Source organism: Lineus longissimus, chromosome 1, assembly GCF_910592395.1.
Source record: "Lineus longissimus chromosome 1, tnLinLong1.2, whole genome shotgun sequence".
Classification (NCBI taxonomy): Eukaryota; Metazoa; Nemertea; class Pilidiophora; order Heteronemertea; family Lineidae; genus Lineus; species Lineus longissimus.
In genome coordinates, this window is record NC_088308.1 from 9299509 (window position 1) to 9324220 (window position 24712).

The window sequence follows — 24712 nt, forward strand, 5'->3', positions numbered from 1 at the left end:
AATCATGCCCCAAAATAGGGAATTCACGCGCAAAATGTGGTGCTGATTCCCCAGAGTGTTCACGAAGTAGGATAGAAATTGATTGATTGAGTTTATACCGTCAGGGGGTTGCGCTAATCGCTGTATTCTCCGAATGTCGCTGTGGCAACGTCCTAGCTATTATGCGTATATTGTCATTATATCTGACTCTATCTTTAAGTGTAATTATACTAGCATATGTATACATAGATCGGGCAATGCTCTTGATAACAATCATAATCCTTGGTTGATCATTAAGTTTTCATCCCCTCGGGCATAAACTCATTTGATATAAACCTAGCTCCTCCGTCGGCCAATGACTTCGAATCCGTCATGTATCTTTTTTATCTCTTTGCCTGGAAATCATCAGGGTACCGACTTCCGACAAAAATAAAACAAGTGGTCCTCAAATCATTACTTTTCAGTCAATTTAAAATAAAAAAACACCTTATTTGTTGAAAAAGACATTTGTTGACGAACTGTCCAGTTTACAAGAGCATCGCGGCAAAAGGCTGTTTTCTTTAGCGGGCACGAGAAATTCGCTAGATCCACCGTTGATCGGCTAATCCCAGGGGTCATCAGGGCAATCGTGATAAGAACGACCCCGCAATAAAAGGTGTTTCGTAGGGATCCTTACGCGAAGCCAGCAAGGGAAAATAAAGGTAATGACATTGTTGATAGACACTACCCGACTAAGAAGCGAAGTGAGAACGAGACAAAGGTTTCCAACCAGCATTCAGGTTGCAAGATGACTGTCAATGCCTAACCCTGCTAAAATGGCTAAGGCAAAGGTGAGTACTAGAATCTTGAAATGACCATTCTCTACCATGTTTACAATGCGCTCAATAGTCAAACATTACAGTAGCATGCGAATTAAGCGAAATAATCTCCGGTCACCAGAGCCAACGACAAAGTGATTTATTGTAATATAAGGCAGGTCGGGGAACTGTCTGTAGATGAATCTGATAGTAAGCTCTGCGCCTGTTAGCATCACCACGGCGGTCATTTGTCAGTGACAGGTCATGTCCAAGAGCGGATCAGCTGTGATTCAACAATGGATGCCTGTCATGGCAGTGTCAGGGTGGCATGACTTTTGTACAGGGATGATTAACGCATGTCGTTCACAAGCATCTCCAGCCTGCGGTGTTTGTTTTGTAATACTCATACACATGCTAGCTTCACGTTCCTACTCCAATACAATTGTTCAGAGCAGCCGTGATCGATCTCACCATACTGGTTGTACTTCCAGTGGTATTGCCGCCGTAGCCTCCGCCCTTGATGCGCGTTGTCTGGAAGCTGAGCAATGTCAATGCATTGAGGGTAAAGATGTCATCTCACCAACCTAAGACATACTTTAACGGTTACGACTTAGAACATCGGGACTATGAACTCAATTCCATGATTAGAAAACGAAATATAGTAAAACGTATGGAAATGGAACACAGAGGTTGTGAACAATAAGGGTGTAGTTTGGCGTGGATTTATTAATTAAGTGTGATGTTCTGGAATTTTGGAGTCAACTCCTTGGGGTTTCTGAGGATTCCTTGTTTGCGAGATTTCTTATAATCTATATGGCCCAACTGAAGGGCTAAGATCACAATTATCTGTTTGATACTATTATGGAACAAATCCCTGCCATGCTGGAATCATGGCTATTTGGTTTTAAACATCATATTAAGCCGGCCTTTTTGATTTGGAATAATGATAACTGACATAATGTGGATTTTGAAACATCCTGTATGATACCAGAGACTGCGCCAGCCTGCGATATGGATGCAGATTTATTCGAGGATGTACAATGCATTATTTGTGTTAGTAATACATCAGAATTTGTCTTTCAATTAGGCGTAGACCGACATAAAAACATTGCAACCTGACACGTCGTCCATGAAACACAATTTATCAATTCGCGTGCTTATTTTATCGGGATTCAATCAATTCTTTAAGTTCTCCATCGCGTTCATGAAAGGCGTAATTGATTTCTGATCTGAAAACTAAAAATGCACCCGAAAGTGACTATGCTAATAGAAAGTACGACTCCATAAAAAAAGAGGCCTTAATATCAACAACAAAGACGTTTATCAAATTACCTGATTATTTCTATGTCAAACCTATAAAATGCTATTGATTTCAATCATCAATTGCGAAAAATCGATGTCTGATGACGTGTCTAGATAAACAAATCATTCACAAATTATCACTTTTAGATTTATTATGATATTGGAGAATTAATAGTTTGAATGATTTCTTGCATGTGACGTCACAAAATAAACAAGTTTTGACGTTCAAAGTGGCTATCAATGATATTTCTTCAATGATATCGTGTAACGATATACAGGTTAAAGCGTCGTCTAAATGTAGCTATTTCTATTGCTTGATATACATTTAAAAGTTGATCATTCTATAATTTCATCCGATTTGGATTAAATTCAACAAGTGCATTCTGGTTGTGATTCTTTCCTCCGAAGACAAAATTGCAAAAAAACAATTGGAAATGGTTTAACAATGTGGGGTACTTCAAATGGGCTCAGTTAAAACGTTGAAAAAATTCGACAAGATGTAAAATATACATGTATACTACTTCTCATACAGCGATGAGGGTGGTGTATATGTATGACGTATGAATGTACAATCTATTTGTACACATGACTGGGTAGGTCTTTAGGTCTAGGCAAAAATGGTAGACACAATTTGTATTAGCCATCGCTTGTTAGAAACAATGCCTGTTTTTAAGACAATGCACAATGTCGAATTACTTTCAGTTTAAAATATATTGCCACAAATTGGCGGATGGCATTCGAAGTTATCAAATGCCGTTCATTAAATCCCACGCACTATTTTCGAATTTTTCAGTTACCCTTATCCCGTGTCCGCCCGAGTACACCAGTGCCCCCAACCGTCCTGCGCACGTACGCAAAAAGATCAGCTGATAATGTTGAAAGCAGTCTATGGCTCTGCTGATGTTTTAAATGCTGCATCAAAACACAACCATTTTTTTACAAACGTAATTCAATAACGTTTTCAACCAATAAACTGTTATAAACATGAAATATCTTCTTTTTTATACTCACAGTGACATAAAATGTTACAGCGTATAAAAATGTACAAATCAGCTTATTATAAACCGCGAGATGTGGAATGCGAAATCGCGAGATGCCAACCTCGGTGAGAGTACCATGCGCCACAGGATGTATTGCAAATATGGAAGCTGAAAAGGCGAACATTCATGAGACCGAGGCTGTAGTAGGGAGCTATCCTTGTTTTGATTGGCCCATTGAAATAGACTCCGCTGTGCGATGTGTGGAATTTAACCTAATTTATAGCCTAGTTTCGATGGTCAGACTATCCCGCGATATTTTTAGGGATGACCAGACGTTCACCAGGTGCATGCCCTGTGTTATCGGTCAAACATGTGTATGGTGACTTTGCCGCCAGGCGTAACGTGAAAATAATCTTAATACATGCTGTATCCTGAACCTCGTACTCACAATATATCTTGATAAGTTGCATGTAATCTTTGTATTGTCTTCGGCCCTACTATCATTGAATGGAGACGTGGACAGCAGCATTTGAAATGGTGATTGTCATGGTCCAGGGAAGTAGAAAATCTTGTGGCATAAAATGATGATTACTCATCTCGCGATTTTGCGATTTCGCATCTCGCGGTTTATAATGAGCCGAAATCCAAATCATCTTTCCAACCTGTACCCCCCCCCCCAACGGTAAGTACGCAAGGAATGTATGTACATGTACCTCAAATTTACAAGCTCTCCATCCACCATCCCCGACAATTAATGCACGGTGCGTACATACCGAACGACTGAATGAACTACGGGGCCTTTTTATCGAAGTCTGGCGTTCTAGACTTCTGGTCTGACGTGCCCAAAATAGTCTATGACTGTTTATCGTTCTGTAAATGGGAATGTATCGCCTATTTCCAATTGTATCGTCAAAGGTATGCTGAGCACGATTTATCATTTGCCTGATTCAGCGTTACTACTATTGTAGGCCAGATACAAAGATCATTAGTTTAGTATCAGCGCCCGCGCCTCAGATCTTTACTGATTCTGGATAATAGTTCTCATTTCTGGTTTTCAGAATATTTTTTTCTTCGAAGATGACAACTGTTTCTATTGTTTTCCCCCCTTACCTGACCAGTCAACACGATCCAGCCAGTGGCCCTAAGGGCTTCAAAGAACACAAAGAGTTATTAATACATGTGGTTCTTTATGTATGAAAGAAAACGGTTTTCTGACGCCTCCTCAAATATCAGATTCACAGGCTGGCGGAAAGTAGAAAAACAAAAAAGTTGTAAAAAGGCCAGTTTGACTGGCAAAACTTCTTTTTTGAAGCTTGGTCACGTGCTTAAAGAGTGAGAATTTAACAAAACCAATTATAATAGGACACGTACGGGTGACTATCAAAATAGAGAATGAAAAAACCCAACTTATTCTGAACTCATTTGAAAAAGTTCTAATACTAATGCTACATGTATTATCACGTTTAATGTTGCCTTAAAATCCGACGCACACACTAGTTTGCATAAGTTTCCCAGTTCGCTTCCTTAGCGCTATCAAAGAGAATAATTCAGTGGACAAGGGGGTTGGTGCATTTCCACCATTCACCATTATTATTACCATTTGACGTCATCTTTGCCGTCATCTCGGAACGACTCCGGAATTTCCGAAAGATCATCGGAAGTATTCAGGTTTTTCTGTGTTACCGAGAATAACGGCTTGATAGATACGCCATAAGCCGCATCACTCGCGTAGCTTTGACGGTCGATTTGGCCGATTTACTCCCCGCAGCGCATTGTGGGCATAGTTCTGACAAAATATGACAAAATGGGAAGTTAAAGGATTATTTCTCTTGTTTTGAAATTTGTAGGAAGAAACTAGTAAAAGTAAAGAATTTTCGAATCAAGCATAAAGCACAAAAGCCCTTTGGACGCAATTTTACTAGTCGACAACGTCATTGGATGATATGGATAAAGACTAGCAATTGCTTTTACTGAAAACCCCATGTACATTTACACTAGGCCTTTCTGTACCAAACTGAAGTAAAATCATTTACTAGTCTTTATTCATATCACCCAATGATACGTTTCAAAAAGTCAGTACCAGAGCGTTAGAATAGGATTTCAAGTGGGGCGGATAAACATAAGTCGAGCCTAACAAAAATCGTAACCTCTACTACGGCTAGTAAGAAAACACATTATAAATTGACAAACTACCGACTGAGTTACTTAATAAGCGACACCTAAACGTGGTGCAGGCCTCATGGTGCGTAGTGCACGGTGTCGGAAATAGCGTCTTTTTGTGAGTGCGCATTTGTCGTGCTTGTGTTTCTACGCATGTTATACAATAAGCTCCACAAAAAGTCAAATATGTTTTATTCGTAAAAATTTAGTGCCAACATACTACGTGTAGACAACTAGTGATATATTCTCAAAAACTGATAAGTAATTCGAATATTCCTACAATTTGCTTTTTTCGACAAATTTCTCGCACTTGAAATGAACGATTCAAAATGCAATTTAATGTACTCTGACGTCATCAGGATGGACGCCAAAACCGACAGAGAGTCTGCTTTCAATTGTAGAGTGGTTTCCATCTTTTCTCAATTCTGATATAACTTCACACTTATTATATGTGAATGCTAATACTCGTGAAATGAAGTGTGCATTAGGTGAAAAAACACGCATTAGTCTATCATAACTTACCCATCGAACCATCATTGTGCGTTTAAAGGTCGTCTAGAAAAAGATTTACAGTCAAGGTTATTTTACAAATATATTAGAAATTGACTTTATTTACAATAAGCAATATTTGGGATATTGGATACCAAGAACATGGCCCACAGTGGGGTGACTATATTGAGACGCAGCTGATCAGATCGACGGAGGCGAGAGGGGATCGGACATTCTTAGGTCAAACCTTAATGACCATTGAGCTTGGGATTAGAATGGAATCAACCAATGATCACTGGGTATCACATCGGTACTAATAATATATGCTGATTATAGTTGTAGCCATCAAACTTCCCATCGAAGCCAGCTAGCCTGCAAAAAACACGAGATTAGGAAAACCACGCCCGCACATTCTCAACACACCATGTCTTTCAAATTGCAATCATAATACCCGATGATTATATTTATTGTATACCGCCGAAAAAAACAAATTTTTCATTTAACATTTTGCTATCATTCCTTTATATTTCCCAGCGTATACCACGTGCACATCCCGGGTTGACAGCAATTCTGCTATGAGTTGGATTCTTGCAGGTGATAAACATCATATATGAGGGCATTTATTTCCTTCTTAAAGTCCTGGAGGGGGACATCTCTCCTCAGGTCATTAAAGAGTGTCGGTTCTGATAATTACAAGAAGAAAGTGACACCGCTCAAATTTTTTTAGGATAGCTCCGGACGAGAAACGATTTTTAATTTTCACCTGGCCTCAAGCTTAGTCTCGCCGCTTGAATACACCGTCTGATCGCCTAAGACGGCAAGGGAAGCCGTTGAGAGGACACTTTTCCGCCAGGCTTCAAACATACGATGCAAGTGAGCCGTAAAGCCCAGACGATCCAGCCGATACTGACCCTGGTAAAGCTAATTAAGCCACCCAAGCGTTAGATCAGCTTCGGATGGGGAACGGCCGTAGGACATGTTTTATCTACATGTAACCGTTGACTAAACAACCGAAGGGAATATACTACAAGTAGACTGAAATGTTATGGCAATTTAACTGTTGAGGACAAACGATGAACAGCAGACAGGAGTATTTTTGTGGGGGTGTAACATTTTGGCGTGTCACTTACCTAGGCCAAGGTAAGGCCTGATCTCAATTATTGCAAATTTATGCCCGGCTAATGCGGTTTTGATGCAGTTAGTGTCTTTTAATGAAACATGTACTTTTGCTTCCTACCAATGGGGCGCCGCAGGTTGGAAAATCCCACTGGCTATAAGATAGGTTAAAAAATTTTTCACTTCGTAGTAATGTTTATGTAGAATCTTTACATCTTTATGTTAAGATGTAACTAAGAATCCTAGAGGAATCTTCAAAAGAATATTCAAGTACACTGAATTAGAGCTAACTAAGAATCGTATGACAACCTTATCAGGGGTTTCAACCTTGGCTGGTGGAGAAGGAAGGAAAGAACCACCATCTTACGGCTTCGCATGACACGATAGTGGAGCCACCTGCAGATAACCGGGCTGGCAAACTCCTCACAGTACCCATGTTGTGGGGACAAGAATACCAGACCGTATACATCACGTCGCCCAAGACAACGCTCTACTTGAAGCATTGCGGGGAACGACCTGGCCTATGGCCGGAGGATCAAGATGGCAAGATTGAACTGTGGGGAAGGGATCAGAATAAAGGTCACAGTCCACTTGGCGACAGTCAATGACCTTAGCATTTAATACTGTCGTCGAACGCGAAGAAGAAGACAAAGAAGCTATTACAGAGAACGATGACTGAGAAATACCAAAGTGTCATTCCATTGTTCTTGAAATAGCTTAATACTGATTGTAAACTTGTAATACTATAGGTGTATCTACCAAGAAATGTATGTTAGTCATGAATGCCCCCTGGGGTAGATGTAGGATATCCGTGTTGTGATGTTTAATATATCCATAACTTGTATTGTGTCAGGTCAGTGATAGTGTTTCAATGTAATTAGGGTGATGATATTTACGTTATGCCAGGAGAACTTGCCATTAAATGCCCTATGGCGAAGAGAAATATAAGTGTAATTCCAGGGAAATGTTATGAGATTTGTAGAATGTACTGCATATGCAGAGATCCGTTACTAATGTCAGTGCTGATGGAACGTGGTCCTAACCTGGTGTCGAAACACAAAGTCAATACAGGGTCGACCATGAATACACCGCGCATGATTTTTATTGACAATAAAAATGTGATAATATTACAGAGAGTCTCCACAATAGCAATCTGGGGGCATATATCAACGTCTGCGATTAGAAGGGCGAAACTTCTAATAAAAGGGCGCGAGGCAGATTTGATTATGATTCCATTTAAGGAAACCTATCACGAAACGCTTATAACAATGGGGAGTTTTGAACGACCCGGTTAAAACCTAAGGCGGGAGTACGCTTCCATTGATAAATCTTAGTAGTTTCGAGTTCCCCAGGTAGTTGATTGTGTGAGCTGGGCATCTGGGTAAAACTGCTTATAACGTTGCATAACATTACTGACTCCAGTCAATGAACTGCATAAGAGGTAATCACCAATTTATTTATTTTACTACATGTACGTTCAGCAGTCTAAATAAAGATTTTGTGCCGCGGCTGGATCTTTTCAAATGATGCTAGAACCTAAAAGTTCATTATCTTGTTGTGTTCTTGTTGTTGCCAATGAAAAAGCGCAATTTATATTGAACACATAACGTGCATAAAGACTTAGGTTATTCAGAGATACATTTGGATAGATGAATATCGGTAGAATGTCGTGATTGCTATTATCAAACGCACACTTTGGAAAAACAAGATAATTGATAATTCTTCGGGGTCTTAGTGTTTCTATAAATACCAAAGGTACTCGCGTTGTATGGTAACGTCACAAAAATGTGAGATCGAAACAACCTCGGTCCAAGTTTGCAAACGTGATTGTCACATTGTAACAACGTGTAGAATAGAGACATGAACGGGACGAGGTTGTAATTACAAGTGACATGCGGCAAATAATCACCTTTCTGTCAACGACAGTGCCTTATCAGATTCAAATTACATGCTTGCGTTGTGTAACTAAATACAGGATGTCGAAAAATAGTCTTGGTAGTTTCAAAGTAGAGTTCACCTTTTCTTCAAATATTTTTTTTTCTGAGAAAGTTTTTTGCATTGTTAACTAGAAGTATGAGAGAAGTATTGAGATTTTGAAGCGGCCGCTAAATGTAGGAAAAAAGGAATAACGGCCTTACGCTACCAAAGCAGTGCGCATAAAACCACCAAAAATCGCTTTGTTTTATGAGGAAGTTTTCTGACAAAGACTAGTAATGCACAAAAAGTCCAATGGTTACGTGGACCAGCGATTTCAGCTCTTTCAGATTCAATAGTTGCCAATTCAAGCAGTGACAGTAGGACCACCTCATCACACTACTAACACTGCGCCGGAGTTGCCACTACAAAGTAAACAATCATGAAAATATAGTTTATGGAAAATGCGTAAATTGCTGATTTATGCAGCCTTAAATGAGTTTACGATGAGTGCCAGTCTATTAGTTAATCATTTCCTTTTCTTGATATGTTATGAATGGATGTCAAATTGTCGATAAATTGCAGTGTTGTTTTCAACGTGATTTCACCAGACATAGTCCTATAGCTCTAAACATGCAACATTTTCCTTACAAGGAACTGCATTAGGAAATATTGCTTTTTGAAAGCGTTGGACAACTTTTAGCACCCCCTTTCTCCATGGCAGGTCCGATATGAGGAACAACTAAAAATTAAAACAATTACCTTAATTTTACTTAATCTATCTTTTAGAATATAACGATGGTTTTAAATTCAAATGGGCAATTAAGAATTACCCGTGTGAGATACCGACTGATATCACCAATCAGATGCTAAATACATTTTGACATGTAATCTGTGATTGTAATTTACAGAAAACGCAAGATATAAGATGTTTTAAAAATGACAAACATTTTGCGAAATGCCACTAAGCATAATTTGCACTGATTGGCCTAAATGACAAATACGTGATCAGAAACACCTTAATTGATGAAATAAAACTGATAAATCTTTGCTCCTTTAATTAAGTTATATGTCATTTGTAGCATGGTCACATAGCGATAAGTTTATAGCTCTCATTTGATTAGAGCATTTAAGTTACATATCATATAATATCAAAGTTTTCTAACATCGATTTTGCTAATGGTTTTTCAGAGTATTGATATCTGTCTTAGAAGGAAAGATCCAGAAAAATCAAGTTCAATGCACTGATTTGTAACCGATATTCAACTCTAGCTTCACCGCTTCCCGGAAACGTGCCGCGTAATTGAGGATAGCTTCTTTCTCCAGGGAAAACTGTGCCGGGTGTCACAGTGGATTACTTCCTGCCACCCCCGCCTCATTATCTTGTCTTCCCGAGGACGGGACACGTGTGCCGCGGAATCCACAATGATTACCAAGAGCATCCTGTGATTCACGGTATAATCCGCTGCAATAATCGACCAACCTGAGGGCTCGATGCGTTTATATGTTTTTTCTCCTACTCGCTCGTAATTGGAATTCTGTACAGCAAATGGAAATCGCAGTACAAGTACGAAGGATATTTCCTTGGCTGAAGCTATTTTTCGTTGATTGGACGCAAGAAATAGTTTCAACGAGTTGATTTACATTTTGATTTACCATGCAGGGGTTTAGCTAGCTTTTTGGTCTGGGGGAAGGGTCATTTGCCCTCCTGCCTCCTCGCTAACTACGCCCATGTTTACCGCGTGTGATTTCAATTTCACCATGACAGAAGTTAAAAAATTGTGTAACCTTGCCTGGGGTTGTTCTTTGTTAGAAAATATTGCATCCCATGTATCAATTGTTCGATGGCTATTGTCCTTAGTGACCAATAGAATACGATGGTCTTCATATCTGTTAAACCGTGGTAAAGTATGCAACAGTAGTATAGACAGCACAAATCAAAACGCTGGCCTTAGTTACTCGAATGTGGCAGCGTAGCATATTCTCGTACAGTTATAGTGATCAAATGGCCTGGCCAAACCATGATGGAACATTTTCCATATTGCTCAACACTTCCTTTTGAAACACCGCCTGTTGTACATACATGTACATACACTGGTACATGTATATCAAAGCAAGCAAACCACATGATTTTAGTGTATCTGAATACAACTCACCAAAAAAACCCCGGCAGCATCAATGATACGAAAAGTGAGATGCCTTCATTTGTAAGGACGTTTTGTCCGTATTAAGGAAAAGGACGGACTCTACTTGCAGGCAGAACATAATAGCAGCAAGAGGAGAGAGAGCAACCGTGTAAAATGGCTTGATGAAGTAAAGCAATGTGTTGCGGGGCTGCATGGTTGGCTTAGTGAAGACCTTGCCAATGACAGAAGACAAAGGCAAAGATATACCTCGCAATTTCAATAGCCTGATCTTATCATAATGCTGTTGAGTAAGTTAAAGCTGTTCAATGCAACATCCGTGCCCAGGCATGCCAGGGAATGAGTGTAACCCAATAGAAGAGCATCTTTTCATCACAGGTAACATTCGTGAGGAGGGAACGTGGTGATGAATGGGGACAACTCAGAAGGAGAGGGCTGTTGGAGTGGCGCTTTGGAAACATCAGCGCCTGTCTCTTCTGAACTTCCGCGACGATTCCCGGCCGGTCCCGGTACACTCATGTGATGGAGAGGGCAACTCGACTGCGTAGGTTTCCACCGGGGTCACCGGTTTTCTCTTACTTACATTTCAATCGTCTAATATTGTTTATTGAGCGAATAATGTCCTACATGCAGCTGACGCGGAGCTCTCAACTCAATATATATTTTAAGTCGGTGGGTATCATGTAGCTAGCGCATAGGCACTAGCATTACTTGGAGATTATCTATCATTTTCCGTTTAAAGTCGACTACTTTTGGGCGTTTTCTTTAAGATGTTGAATAGAAGCAATTATAGTTTGGAACACCATTAGTTGCCAGTCACACACTGCATATCAAATTGCCATACTCTAATTAAGAGATTGAGTGGGTAGTAAATTAGAGTTATTTAGACAGAACCATCACTTTACTTTTATTTACTGCCTTTACATTTCTTTTCGCCAACATTATTCCTTATTTGTCTAATCATGTCTAATTCGGTTTTAAATCCACTAAATTGTTTTAAAACGTTGATGAGGGAAAAATCGTTATTCAGCATTACATTGCCGTAATCCGTAACCTGATGTCTCCTGACGAGTGCTTCCGAATGGAATTGGTGCTATTGTACTTCAGAAACCAAATTAAAAGCATCAGAACTAATCAAATCACTTCGGTAAGATACCAATGCTCTATATCTTACTATACTAGCTATATACTTAGCTTAAGGAATTAATACCGAGCTGGCGGTCATTGGTTGTATAATCAAGACCGCTCGGGTAGACCGAAAATGCAGTCCAAAACCCGAGGCGCTTCGCCGAGGGTTTTGGACGTAATTTGAGGTCTACCCGAGCGGTCTTGATTATACAACCAATGACCGACAGCGAGGTATTAATTTCTATTCTAAAAGGTTTCAAAATTAAACAAATTAAATACGATTTGAAAGGTATATATGTTCCGTTTTTGTCAAAGAATGATCCAGCCTGGTGTCCGGAACTCCGCCATATTGTTGCTTGTGAAGATGACGTCACGCAGCAAGGGAATTCCAAGTCTGCTAGCTCGATTTCTGAATCCTGACTGACGACCTCGAAAGAGTCCTCGGGTATCCTCCCTACTTCACAAATCCCAATATCGGGGAATACTTCAAAATCTCGTGTTCTTGACATTGTTTTGTGGGGCTGAGTCGTTGCTTCTTGGTGAAAATAATTCGTCTGCTAAAATTCAGAATTTTATACCTACCCAGGCGGTCATTGGTTACGATACCAAGACCGCTCCGATCAAAACGAGGCGTAATGTATTTTGTATTAGAAACAATGATATACTGTGACTAAGGCCTTTTAGAATACACCATCATGACGCCAGGCTAAATCGTACTAGTTCCCCTAAAATAAATGTGCACAGTATACATGGTTCCTGGAAGCAAGAGTATAAAGGCTGTTACAAATAAATTTCTCTCACAACAGCAACGACAGCCCGGCCAGCTGTACATGTACCAAGCCTATCTTGAAAGTTGCTAATTTTACTATTTCTGCGCCTGAATTGTTGTATCTTATTTGTATCAGGTCACAGGAAGATACATGTGCAGCACCATAGAGAAAAATTACTCTAGTACATCCGCAAGTCGCACAAAGCTCATTGTTTTATTCCAAGAGAATGACGCGTCCAGAAAATGATGAGGATTCAGGTTATTCCAAGCCCTTTAAGGAACGAGTCATATCAGAAGGCCGTTCTAAAGGATGTCTGAAATGGTTACTTATCAGAGTCTTCCTGTCAATACGGTGATTCGTGTATCCATCTAAAATCACCGGTGATCCCTGAAACACTTTCCAAATGAGGACTTCGGTGCCAGAACTACTTGTTACTATTACTTGATTATACAGAGCTAGAGTTACACTTGTTTGTTTTTAAATCAAAAATAAAAAAATCATTAAATTACACAAATGGACAACACCTCATCATGTAAGACTCTCGATTCTTAAATCCTTTGTGAGCTTACGCTCCGCACAGTTTGTACTTCATTTCCAGCAATCACGCAAGGTCGCATTCAGTGAAAACCTACCCTAACCGAGATGAATTAATTAACCGCGAAAGACTTCAGAACAACTGCCTCGGGTATCTTCACCAATCATGTCTAAACCAAATCAAGAAATTATTGTCGCTTTTATTGGTACCGATATCTTTCTTAATACTTATAGTACTTTGCCCACGGTCGCGTGTGACGTCGTCGTTCTTGTTGTTTCCGATAATCGAAAAATATTTATGTGTTTTTGCCTTGACATTATAGTCTTAACCATTACATGTAGCTCAGGAGTACTTATTAAAGATTATATCGTCTTTCGTTTTTTGACCTGAAGCCTTCATCATGTTAGGTATTAAACGCGACCCATTTTCATTTTATTCCTGCTATACGTTATTGCTTCATGATACACATAGCGATGTGTACAATATTGTGCTGAGTATTCCAACTGATTCAACATGTATTGTGTTATTTCTTTCGGCGTATACATGTAACTGCGCGTTACTATGTGAGATATAGTTTTTTTTGCCAAGTTTTTGTTCTATAAAGTCTGTTCATATTTTTGCCTTGATCATTGGTTGTCTTTATTAACACGAGATTGGCATTTACTCTTCTTAATGACACAAAATTAAGTGAGATACCTCCACAGTTTCAACATGTACTAAAATGAAAATCTGTAAAATTATGTACATGCAGTAGCTTATATTACACTCTGATGCGGCAGCTTGTCTCTGTGAGGACTTGATGGGACGGGAGATGTCAGGGACAGAAAACAATGGCGAAGGTCCCTCGAGCTCGCGCTTCTGATGGCTCAAACTGCCATATTGCGCTTCAGTAAGTAGGGATGTCACTCCACCTGCTATATGAAGTGAACCCATATTCCCGCAAATATGTTTTAATTTATTTCAATCATCACTATAAGAACGCCGGTGAAAAATATCCGTAATGATAATACGTTATGCGGAACATTTATCTTGTTCAGCGAAATATAGTTAAGGTTTGACTATTAGATTAATTATGTAGACGTTGAGGAGTTCCATTATCTAAAAGACAGCTGCGTTGAGTTCATTTCGAATAAGCTGGTGTTTTAAAATACACTTCTGCCATGACAAGAAAGATGTAATGTATTAAGCACTACCAGAAACTAGTGACCAATAGAAACATGAGAGCTGACCCTGAGCACAAGGAAAAACTTTTCAATTAAAAGGCCCAGATACTAGTTCATGTAGTTGGTCCATGTTGATATATGACCAATGGGAGGATTAAATCTTTGACTTTGTGAATCTTTGCTATTCACCATTTCTATCGCATTCACCAAATTTGGCCACGAACCGACGTCAAAACGCGTAGCTGTTTCGGTGAATGACAATATACAAGTGACCGTCCATATTTCAGTTTTGGGAACTCTGCAAGAGTCTGTCCATGTACATGTACATGCCGACTTGATCACACCACAGCGAGCATTCTGAGGGACTGAAGCACAAACACAGCCAAGGTACAGTACCAAAGTCTACTGAAAGTAGATCAACCCTCTGGATTCCAGGAGGCTTATATCAGTACTAACAAGATGCAGCTATGCACTCCTTTCTTGGTAAGATGTGATTTCAATGAACTGTTTTATGTCCGGGGTTTTTAGTGGGGTATTTGCAAAACCAGCTCCAGCAACGTGTTCATTTTGCAAGAAATAGAATACAAATATGAAGACGATGTCATTCCTGTGTCAACGGAAGTCAGTCTTCTGCTACCGAGAATCCATTGTTGAGGAATTCCTTGACAACAACATCATGCTACCATTTTCACAATGCAGCTCATCATTTCACTTTGTTTGCCTATGATGCTGATGATGATTGATCAGTGGGGACTGTTGATGCCAAGTGATTGGAAGGGACACGCGTGACTGGCGCGGACAATGGACGTATCAGTCGCTTTGGCAGCAAAATGCACAAATTAGATTGATAGGATCAGATGATTTGATTGTGGGCTGAGATTGTGATTCCAAGGGTAAATATCGACAGAGTATTTGATTGAGTGGTTCGAGACTGATTGAATCGATATTTAACAATTTATCGATTGTATTCGAGGCACAAAAGTTACATGGTACAGCTACAACCATCGGACATATCATGCTACTTCACAATTTGTTTTGTCTGAAATAGGCCGATCTCACCATGAAATCCCTATTATTAAATCATTAGATCAATCGCTTGACTTGCGGCAGCTTTTTCCTTGGTTCGTTTCGACAGGAATCACACGAATGATGCAAAAAACCGATACAAAAAGCAGTCTGTAGACGTTAGGGCTGTCACCAGGCACATTTGTCATGTTTACTCGCATCTATCGACTCCAACCTAAGGCGATTGCTCCCCTAAACGAATCTTCCAGATCGTGTTACCATCGGCAAAGCTGTGAACTTTCGAACCGCGTGTGTCCTTCATCGGATGCCAATAGCCCTCTCTTCAATCGATCAATCCCTGGATTGATCGGAATATATACTAGCGGTGCCCAATCATGCATCCAATTCAGCACAGTTCTATTGGATATCTGTATGAATTGCAGCAGGGGAACACGGGCTCACTGAACACGACATTGATTACCTTTTGCTCCAAAGGGAATACCTTATCGTCGGATTGGTGCGTGCTCGCCAATCGAATTGACCATTTAGCGTCGGGGATGCATTGAGCAGCAACAAGATAAATTGTGCTGTCGATGACAAGTAATTGGTGATACTTCATGCATGTAACACTTTCTTCAGTCCTCTTTGTTGACATTTAGAGAATTTTCAAGACGCCTGGCCAGTTTTTTTGCATCATTTCATAACACAAGATTTAGCCTCAACGTAAGTCAAGAGGAAAACCGCAACAAATTTACAAATACGAACCGACCTGTGCCTTGGCGCCCCTCGACGTTGCTTTGCTCTTTGGTGAGTCAGAGATTTTTAAGCAGATGTAGCAGCTGAAGAACGGTTTATGACTAGATCCATTATGGTACTCGGTACTCAGTGTCCCCCTAAATTGTAACATTTGTAAAGGTTGCCCCGGAAGCATTTCAGATAGCTGTCACTGAATATCAGTTGTCGAATTCAAGACGGCCTTTGTCGACAATGCCATGCAGAAATTAACAACCATAGTAATTATTGGCACAGAAATCTGAAACTTATACATGTATGGCTAGCCTTCTTTGCAAGCAACACAGACATAGGTTTAAACATAGATGTAGACACATACAGAAACACAAACACAAACACAAACACAACCACAACCACAACCACAACCACAACCACAACCACAACCACAAACACGAACACGAACACAAACACAAGCACAAACACAAGCACAACCACAACCACAACCACAACCATAAACACAAACACAAACACAAACACAAACACAAACACAAGCATAAACAGTGACATAAACAGAGACGTCGACATAGGCATAGACACTAGATTCAATAAATCTTTGGTTTACGTCTCATTTAAAGGACGAAATAATCGAATTTATAATGGGAGTAAAGCAACTTGCTCAGCGCCGCAGTGCGGAAATCGCACCCACGACTCTACGATCATGAGGCCCAGCCATTAACAACTTGACCACACTGCTCCTCGCTATGTTAACCTGGTTGTAATCCATCTATATATTCTGTGTTGGTTTATCTCATGGTGAACATGTCACAGATATTCAATATTCGATCAGAGAGATATGTGATTGCAGGCTAGCTATCAGCGACGGGGGCAAATTAGATGATTAAGCATTTATCCATCTGTAACGCGGCTGATTATATATGGTTGGCAGCGACTCTTTGCTGAATTATTCGATCAATGACTGAAACTGTCATTATCAAGGAAGAAGCAGTGTATAATATAACGTGCGTTACTTCAGGAACACAACGAGGTATTAGGCATTTCAGACAGACGTAAAATCAATTATTTGGCAATATTTCAATCCGTAAACCATATCACGTGCTTGCTACTATCAGTAACACAAGGGGGCCAAAAGGGCCAAAATTACCAGACATTCAGATATCAAAGCCATATGCCAGGAATTTCCTTTGATGTGTATTAAAGACTGATTCCACGAGTCTGCTGGGTACCATGGACCAACGGGAGTCAAACTGGTGGAATTCTTCTTGGGACGGGCATTGTCAATATTTTAAGTTTAGCTGTCTGGATGATTGTAAAGAAATTTATAACAACTAGAATAGTCCATGCCACAGTGGGCGATAGATGTATTCTCAAGTCATATCCATACCCTATTACCACAAAGGAATAACGTTCCTTTATGCTATTACCCATGCTGCATGCGTTTATAAAAATGATGTTCTAAATGTCCCCAGGCTTTCCAACAAATGTCCGAAACCGTTCACCATTTCCTGTCAGAACTCAAAACATCCCACATCATTACACCCGCACTCTATTTTTGAGCTTCTAAACAGCCTTCAATGTTTTATCGGCCATTACAAATATACACCCCGTAGAGGTTTTTCAGCGTAGTGAAAGTCCGTGGTGATTTCTCAAAAAAACATTCCTTTTTTTGTTTTACTGAAATACGTCTGTTGGCCGAAAACATTAAAATAAAGGTCTTCCAAAAGCTCCAAAACTTTTATTTCAAAGAGTGTGTATCACGATGGCTAAAGGCATGAAAGGTATCGGTTTACCTATAGGAAAAACACGTGCTTACCCGGAGAGGAAATGACGACACAAACGAAACATACTAAAGATTAGTTCAATTTGAGGGGCCTAAGGCTCGCATTTATAAATTTGGACCGATTGCACCTTGTTTCCCCTGTGGTGCAAAGGTAAACTACACCGTAATACCATTACCCACCGTGTGTATAGACACAGTTGTTGTCTCTAACGCACAGGTTGATTCCTCAGTGCCATGAAAACCCAGCATGTCTCTGACTCGAATACAAATACTCATTCAACGTCAAGCCATCGAAATATATCATTCCTGATATCAACCCGAGAGGAAAATCGATCGGACGAAAACATCAATGAATCGCTTACCCGAATGTCAAACAGTAGAAAACTACATGTACACGTATTCAAAGCGCGTTCCGGATGCATGAACAAAAATCAATATTACATTTTTTTCCAGTTTGATATCGAATTCTTCAAACGTTTTTGCAGCATTAACTGGTTTTTCGGATTTGAATGGAAGCTTCTTAGCTTGTGAATTGATGGCTGTGAGAAATACAATAATCAATGTTTAAGTTAAACTCTTTGCATGTACTGGTAATGCGTTGAGTTTGGATGTGAATGTCTGGTTTTGCTATACAAATTCTTAAAACGTGACGAAAGTATATGCTGAATTTGAAAGAACGAACAGTTATTCATTCCTTAAATGATGTAGACAAATGTCAAATGTGTCTACATGTACAGGAATCCGCAAGAATATCAATGAAAAAACAACCAGTTAACGGAAATCGAGCAATCTTTTGAGTCACCAGTCCGATGTTAAGAGAAATACATTCAAGCTCATTTGCAAAGATTAGCTTATCAACTAAACCAATCACATAATCTATAACCTGACAATCGTGGTCGAATTCGCAGATATTTTCTAAGTGTGCCCCAGGCAAAGTCATTATTAGTGTGACCATGGTCACGGTCGGTAAAGGTATTGGTTTACCTTTGCAACCCAATAGAAACAAGGCCCTCCCATTACAGTGTTAGAGGGGTACAATCGGATAAAAATAATAAATACGGGCCTTACGCCCCTCAAAATGAACTAATCTTTTGTATGTTTCTTTTGTGTGCTCATTTCCCCTCAAGGTAAACACGTATTTTTCTTAGGTAAACCGATACATTTAGCCACAATGATATCATGGTGTGGCCAGTTGAACCCAAGTATGACTCGGGGACCATCGGTTTCCTCACCTATTAAAGAGGATTTCGCACACCTACGATTCAGCCTACTTTTTACATTTTATCGGGCGGTGAAAATTAACCGTGTCATTTCCTATTCATAAGTCTGGCGCAAATCAGTCAGCTAGACATGTGGACAATAGGGTTCGCAATAGGGTTCCATTCAGTAACTTGCGTATGACTTGATGAAGCTTTGATATCCACTGAGGCGAGGGGAGGGCATTGTACCTGTCGTAGGAAATCCGCTTTAACACTGTAATACCAGCTGAAAGCAACACGTCTAATCAATTTCACAGCAAGACAGATTGCAGCAATCTTCCTCGACACTGTGAAAAAACCTTGTGTCTATCTTGACACGATGACCGAGGGGACAAAAAGTGATGTTCACCCTAATCCAACATATCGCATGGACAAGATACAAGCACGATAGCACTCTAATTAATAGGGCGCTTTTTCCTGCTGAATGCCTGGACAGGTCACGAAGTCTTTTTGAGGCAATAACGTAGCTGGCTGTTACGTGAGGAAGACATCAATATATATTTGCAAACAGTATTAATAATGGCGCGTCTTTCGCAGAAGGTGTTGATACACAGTAGACAGAGTTACGATCAACTGACTAAGGTTTCGAATTTTTTGGGTTGATCTTACACTCCTTCAGGTCGGGCCATTTTGGAGCCGGCGGCGGGGGTAGTGATCGGCCAACAACGCAAACCAGAGTGTCTCTAACCTTGGTCAGCCCCCTCCAAAAATAGACTCATTTAGTGCATACCCAGAACAAAACGCGTTTACGGACCTGTCCAGTGTATAGGTAGAGATGAACGAAAATGAACAAATGCCTAGGATACATGTATCTTGTTTATAGTAACGATTTTTCACAAACTGAACAGTGCCATCAGACATCGTTCATATACATGTAAAGTAGGTTGATTACATTTGTAGGAAGTGACTATTTGGCAAGCCCGGCTCACCAAACAGCGCCTTTTTCTGCCCTAGATGGAGAGCCGAACTCATGCATATTCAACCATCCAGGAGCTCATTATCATTCGTGGCAACACGGTCAGCAACACTGGAGTTACAGTGAAACGCCTTTAGAAATGCACACTAATGCATTTAACATGCGTAATATGTAAAGTCAAGGACTTGGTGAGCCCCCCTTTAGGTCGGGGGAGCACTCCCAAACCCCCCTACGATAGCGTAACGTTTTTACCCAGTACAATGGAGGGGAAACCCCCCCCAAACCCCCCCTCATTCATTCACTTTGGAAACGCATTTTAAAATAGATGTTACGTCCTGTTAATGGGGCACGTCATCATCGCGTACATTTGGGAAAAACTCCCTAACGAGACCGGAGCAGACGGCTGAAAGTAGTTTATTTATTGGCCGCTAGGGCGCAGTATGTCGCTCACCCGAATTTTTCACGCAACTTTTGCTAAATAGAGCTAGTTCTAGTTTGTGATTCATTTTGATACTTCAGATTTTGGCAGTAGACCAATATAACTTAGTCGTCAGTGTGGTTTTAAGCTGGAAAAACGTATTTGTTTTTCTTAAAGTGCCTTTTTTGGACGGGTGTGTGCGATTGTTTTGTTTATGTCACGTGACCTCGACCATGTCGACACAAAATTGAAATAAACCACCCTTTTCTGTCATTATTTAGGACGGATATTTCTTTAATAAAAATATTAATATAATTGGCCAATTTCTTAGGCATATGTAGCGAATTCCCATGAAGATTTAAATTAGATGTTCTCGTAACCTGTTACAACTGGTCTGATTTATTAATTCAGCGCTACAACTGGTCTGATTTATTAATTGAGCGCCATTTTGAAAAACCAAAAAAATTGCTTGTAGGATATAGTTACTCTCTTTATTTCTCATTATCATTCATTATATACTCCCGCACACACGTGTATCTTAAGAGCCCCTCCTAAAGGGGGGCTTAATATGTAAAGTCAAGGACTTAGTGAGCCCCCTTTAGGTCGGGGGAGCTCCCCCGAACCCCCCTACGAGCATATGTTAAGTGCAAGCTCTAACAACTACAGCTGTTACAATGGGGGGACACCCCCCAAACCCCCTCCGTCGACATAGGTTTTTACCAGTGCGTTGGGGGAAAGCTCCCCCCAAACCCCCCCGGTGGACAGTCAACTAGCCCTTCTGTGTCATACTGCTGGAGGGGGGGGGGTGCGATGGGACCATCCATATAGTTCCTTCCGACACATTTTTGTTTTGGTAATGTAATACATTGTGATTGACCTTATTCACGGGAATCGGGCGTTTCCAGTGATATACGACACAAATGGGTTGTCCTCATGCATTCACTTTCGAAACGCATTTTAAAATAGATGTTACGTCCTGTTAATGGGGCACGTCATCATCGCGTACATTTGGGAAAAACTCCCTAACGAGACCGGAGCAGACGGCTGAAAGTAGTTTAATTATTGGCCGCTAGGGTGCAGAATGTCGCTCACCCGAATTTTTCACGCAACTTTTGCTAAATAGAGCTAGTTCTAGTTTGTTATTCATTTTGATACTTCAGATTTGGGCAGTAGACCAATATAACTTAATCGTCAGTGTGGTATTAAGCAGGAAAAACGTATTTGTTTTTCTTAAAGTGCCTTTTTTGGACGGGTGTGTGCGATTGTTTTGTTTTTATGTCACGTGACCTCGACCATGTCGACACAAAATTGAAATAAACCACCCTTTTCTGTCATTATTTAGGACGGATATTTCTCTAATAAAAATATTTAATATAATTGGCCAATTTCTTAGGCATATGATGTAGCGAATTCCCATGAAGATTTTAATTAATTTAAATTAATTTCAACCAATGGGATAGCAACCACCACCGGAAGATCGCGGAGAAATCGGTAAACTCAACGGAGTTAATTCAGAAAAATACCAAAAAAAATTGTTTGTAGGATATACAATAGTTACTCTCTTTATTTCTCATCAAATCAGTATATACTCCCACACACACGTGTATCTTAAGAGCCCCTCCTAAAGGGGGGCTTTTTAGTGCTGTTTGGCAAGCGGCTCTCCAAACAGGACAAAAAAGATGCCTGTTCGGCGAGCGGCTTGCCAAATAGACCCGGTGTAACATCTGTGGTTGTTCCCCATGTTTCAGTGTTTCCAAACAATAGGCAGCTAGAGAGACCATGACTTTTCAATAGGGGGGATACACAGAAAAACTCGTCAATCTATTTTTGAGCGTTCCCAAACAATAAGGGGAAACACTCAAAAACAGAAACACTCAAAAACATCACACCGGCCTACATTGTAATATCTTGATGTTAGAAGTAACCTCGCCCACTGTGCAAATAAAATTGTTTTGAAATGGCGTATTAAGTGATTTTATGTATAAATGGATGTTTAGTAGATTACTTGTAATGAGTCATCGCCAACACCATGGTAGAACGCTGCGTCTTGCGGTGAGATGAAAGGGTTATCATATTCTTAATGGATTGTATGTATTCGTTAAGAAATGTCTTCAATTACATATCACCTTTTAGGTCACGTTGGTGGTGACATTGAATTAGTCGTGAAGAGTAGAGAGAGATGAAGAGTCTTTAAAGGTATACGCCGCTCGTTATATTTCAAAATTTGTAATTGAATTTGAAAATTTCCAATTGCGTAAATACAGAATAAATACGTAAAAAATAAAAATGTCGGCATTGCCGATGTAGTGTAGACAGATATACAAATACTACATGCACCAAATTCCATTCACGATAACTGCTCTGCGGCATTGTATATATGCGGGACCACCAGTAATTACGCACGGCGTACCCATTTAACACATCCTTACCTCATGAAACGAGTTGAACTGTCAATGTACATGTAAATAAATCAGTATTATGTTTTGGAAATAATCGATACACATCTGAACAAAGTTGAGATCGATCCCTTATCCACGACTGTAGACATTTCGTTAAATATATCGATCACGCGGTGCACTCGCAAACTGTCAAAGATCCAATGGTAAAATCAGCCCAGATTCCCGCAGGGCCACTCCAGTGAATTGATGATTTCCATAAAAGTTTTCGCAAAAGGAAATCCAATATTTCTTGTTAGCATTTGAGTGGAAAGCTCTTCGATTATTTATCCAGTTCAGTGAGCGATCTGCGTCTAGAAATTCAAGCGTCTCGGTATATGATTGCAGTGTTTTAGATTGGCTATTATTTATTGTATCAGAAAGATGAAAACAAGAAGTCCTATTTTGCTAGCTTAGTCAGCTGAATCGTTTCAAGAGACATATCGAATGGGATATACCGGTGGCTTTCACACTTTCAGTGAATGTCTCTCAGAAAGCGAATGTTCTAGCTTAACAAAATCGATTGCAATTTATATCGAGATAAATTTAAAGAATAACGAATACCGAATGCTTTTTTTCAAATAGGCGATGAACCAGACCGTAGGCTAACTGTAGTTCATAGCCTGGTGGTATAATCTGATGGATACGGGTTACGCAACATCCAATATTAGACCCTTAAAAAAGGTCTCAGCCCCCGGCCCGTCCCCCGTCCCACAAAATCACCACCACCACCACCATAGGACGCCCCGTGTTTAGATGACTGCAATGGGGTACGGTGCACACCCTTTGGAATCAGCTGCAACCTCTCCGAGCATCTCTAACCTCTCCGAGTCATGGCCAACCACCTCTCCGAGCAAATTCTGCCACATATTGAAGACTATGCACCTCGTAAGAAGGCCCTCGTGTGGACCGTACATCTAACTGCAGCTTTCTCACTGTGACGAGACTATGCAAGGGCCACCAGAAAGGAGCTACATGCACGTTCAGGTTTTAAACCGATGTTGCATCTTTGGTTCCAGCGTTTGAGCTGTTACCGGTTGCGCGTCCGAGAGAAATCGAGGAGTGAATCTCAACTGTAACAGTTCAAACGCTGAAGCCACAGTTTCAACGTGACATCGGTTTGAAAGCCTGATCACGGCTCCTTGTGTGTCCAGACACAGTTGCGGCTCTGTTGGGAGCAATAAATCAACGATTTCCCACGATTTCCAGTGAGTGTTCCAGCTTTGATAAAAAGTCAGACCTTTTATTTCGTAAGTACTGTATGTACAGGAATCTATCACGCGCGTCTTATTCTCATACCAAACTTCATTGCTTACGAAAGCGAAAGAGAACTGTTCGCACGAACAGCCATAACGAGAGAATAGAATATTTAAAAAAGAGGAAATCGCGGAAATCGTGAATCATAACAGATTCTATAGCGTGCGTTAAAACGAACTGTACATTTTCGTTAAACAAAATGAAAATATTTCCCAACTGTGCGTCTGCTATTTTGTCTGATCCAATGCATCTGATAAAGTTCTCAAAAACAAAATAGAAGTATTCCCAAACTCTACGTCTGCCATTTTATCTGATCCAATGTGTCTCTGATCAAGCACTCAAAAATAAGGAGATTATAAGGATGATCCAACAATAATACTGGAGAAGAAACCCTGGCGTGCCTAGATATCGGAAA

The 24712-nt window shown here is 40.2% G+C and overlaps 1 protein-coding gene across 2 annotated transcripts in view; it reads right to left on the minus strand.

Moving 5' to 3' along the window:
• The window catches only part of LOC135487955 (synaptotagmin-A-like), an 88790-nt gene that overhangs the window by 41834 nt on the left and 22244 nt on the right, over nucleotides 1–24712 (minus strand). The window contains exon 2 of one of the 2 annotated variants that reach the window (XM_064772268.1): nucleotides 5741–5773. The exons of the other annotated variant lie outside the window; for it this stretch is intronic. Coding sequence (XP_064628338.1) covers nucleotides 5741–5773 — 33 coding nt within the window. The remainder of the gene's footprint in view (nucleotides 1–5740; nucleotides 5774–24712) is intronic. 2 annotated transcript variants of the gene reach the window in all.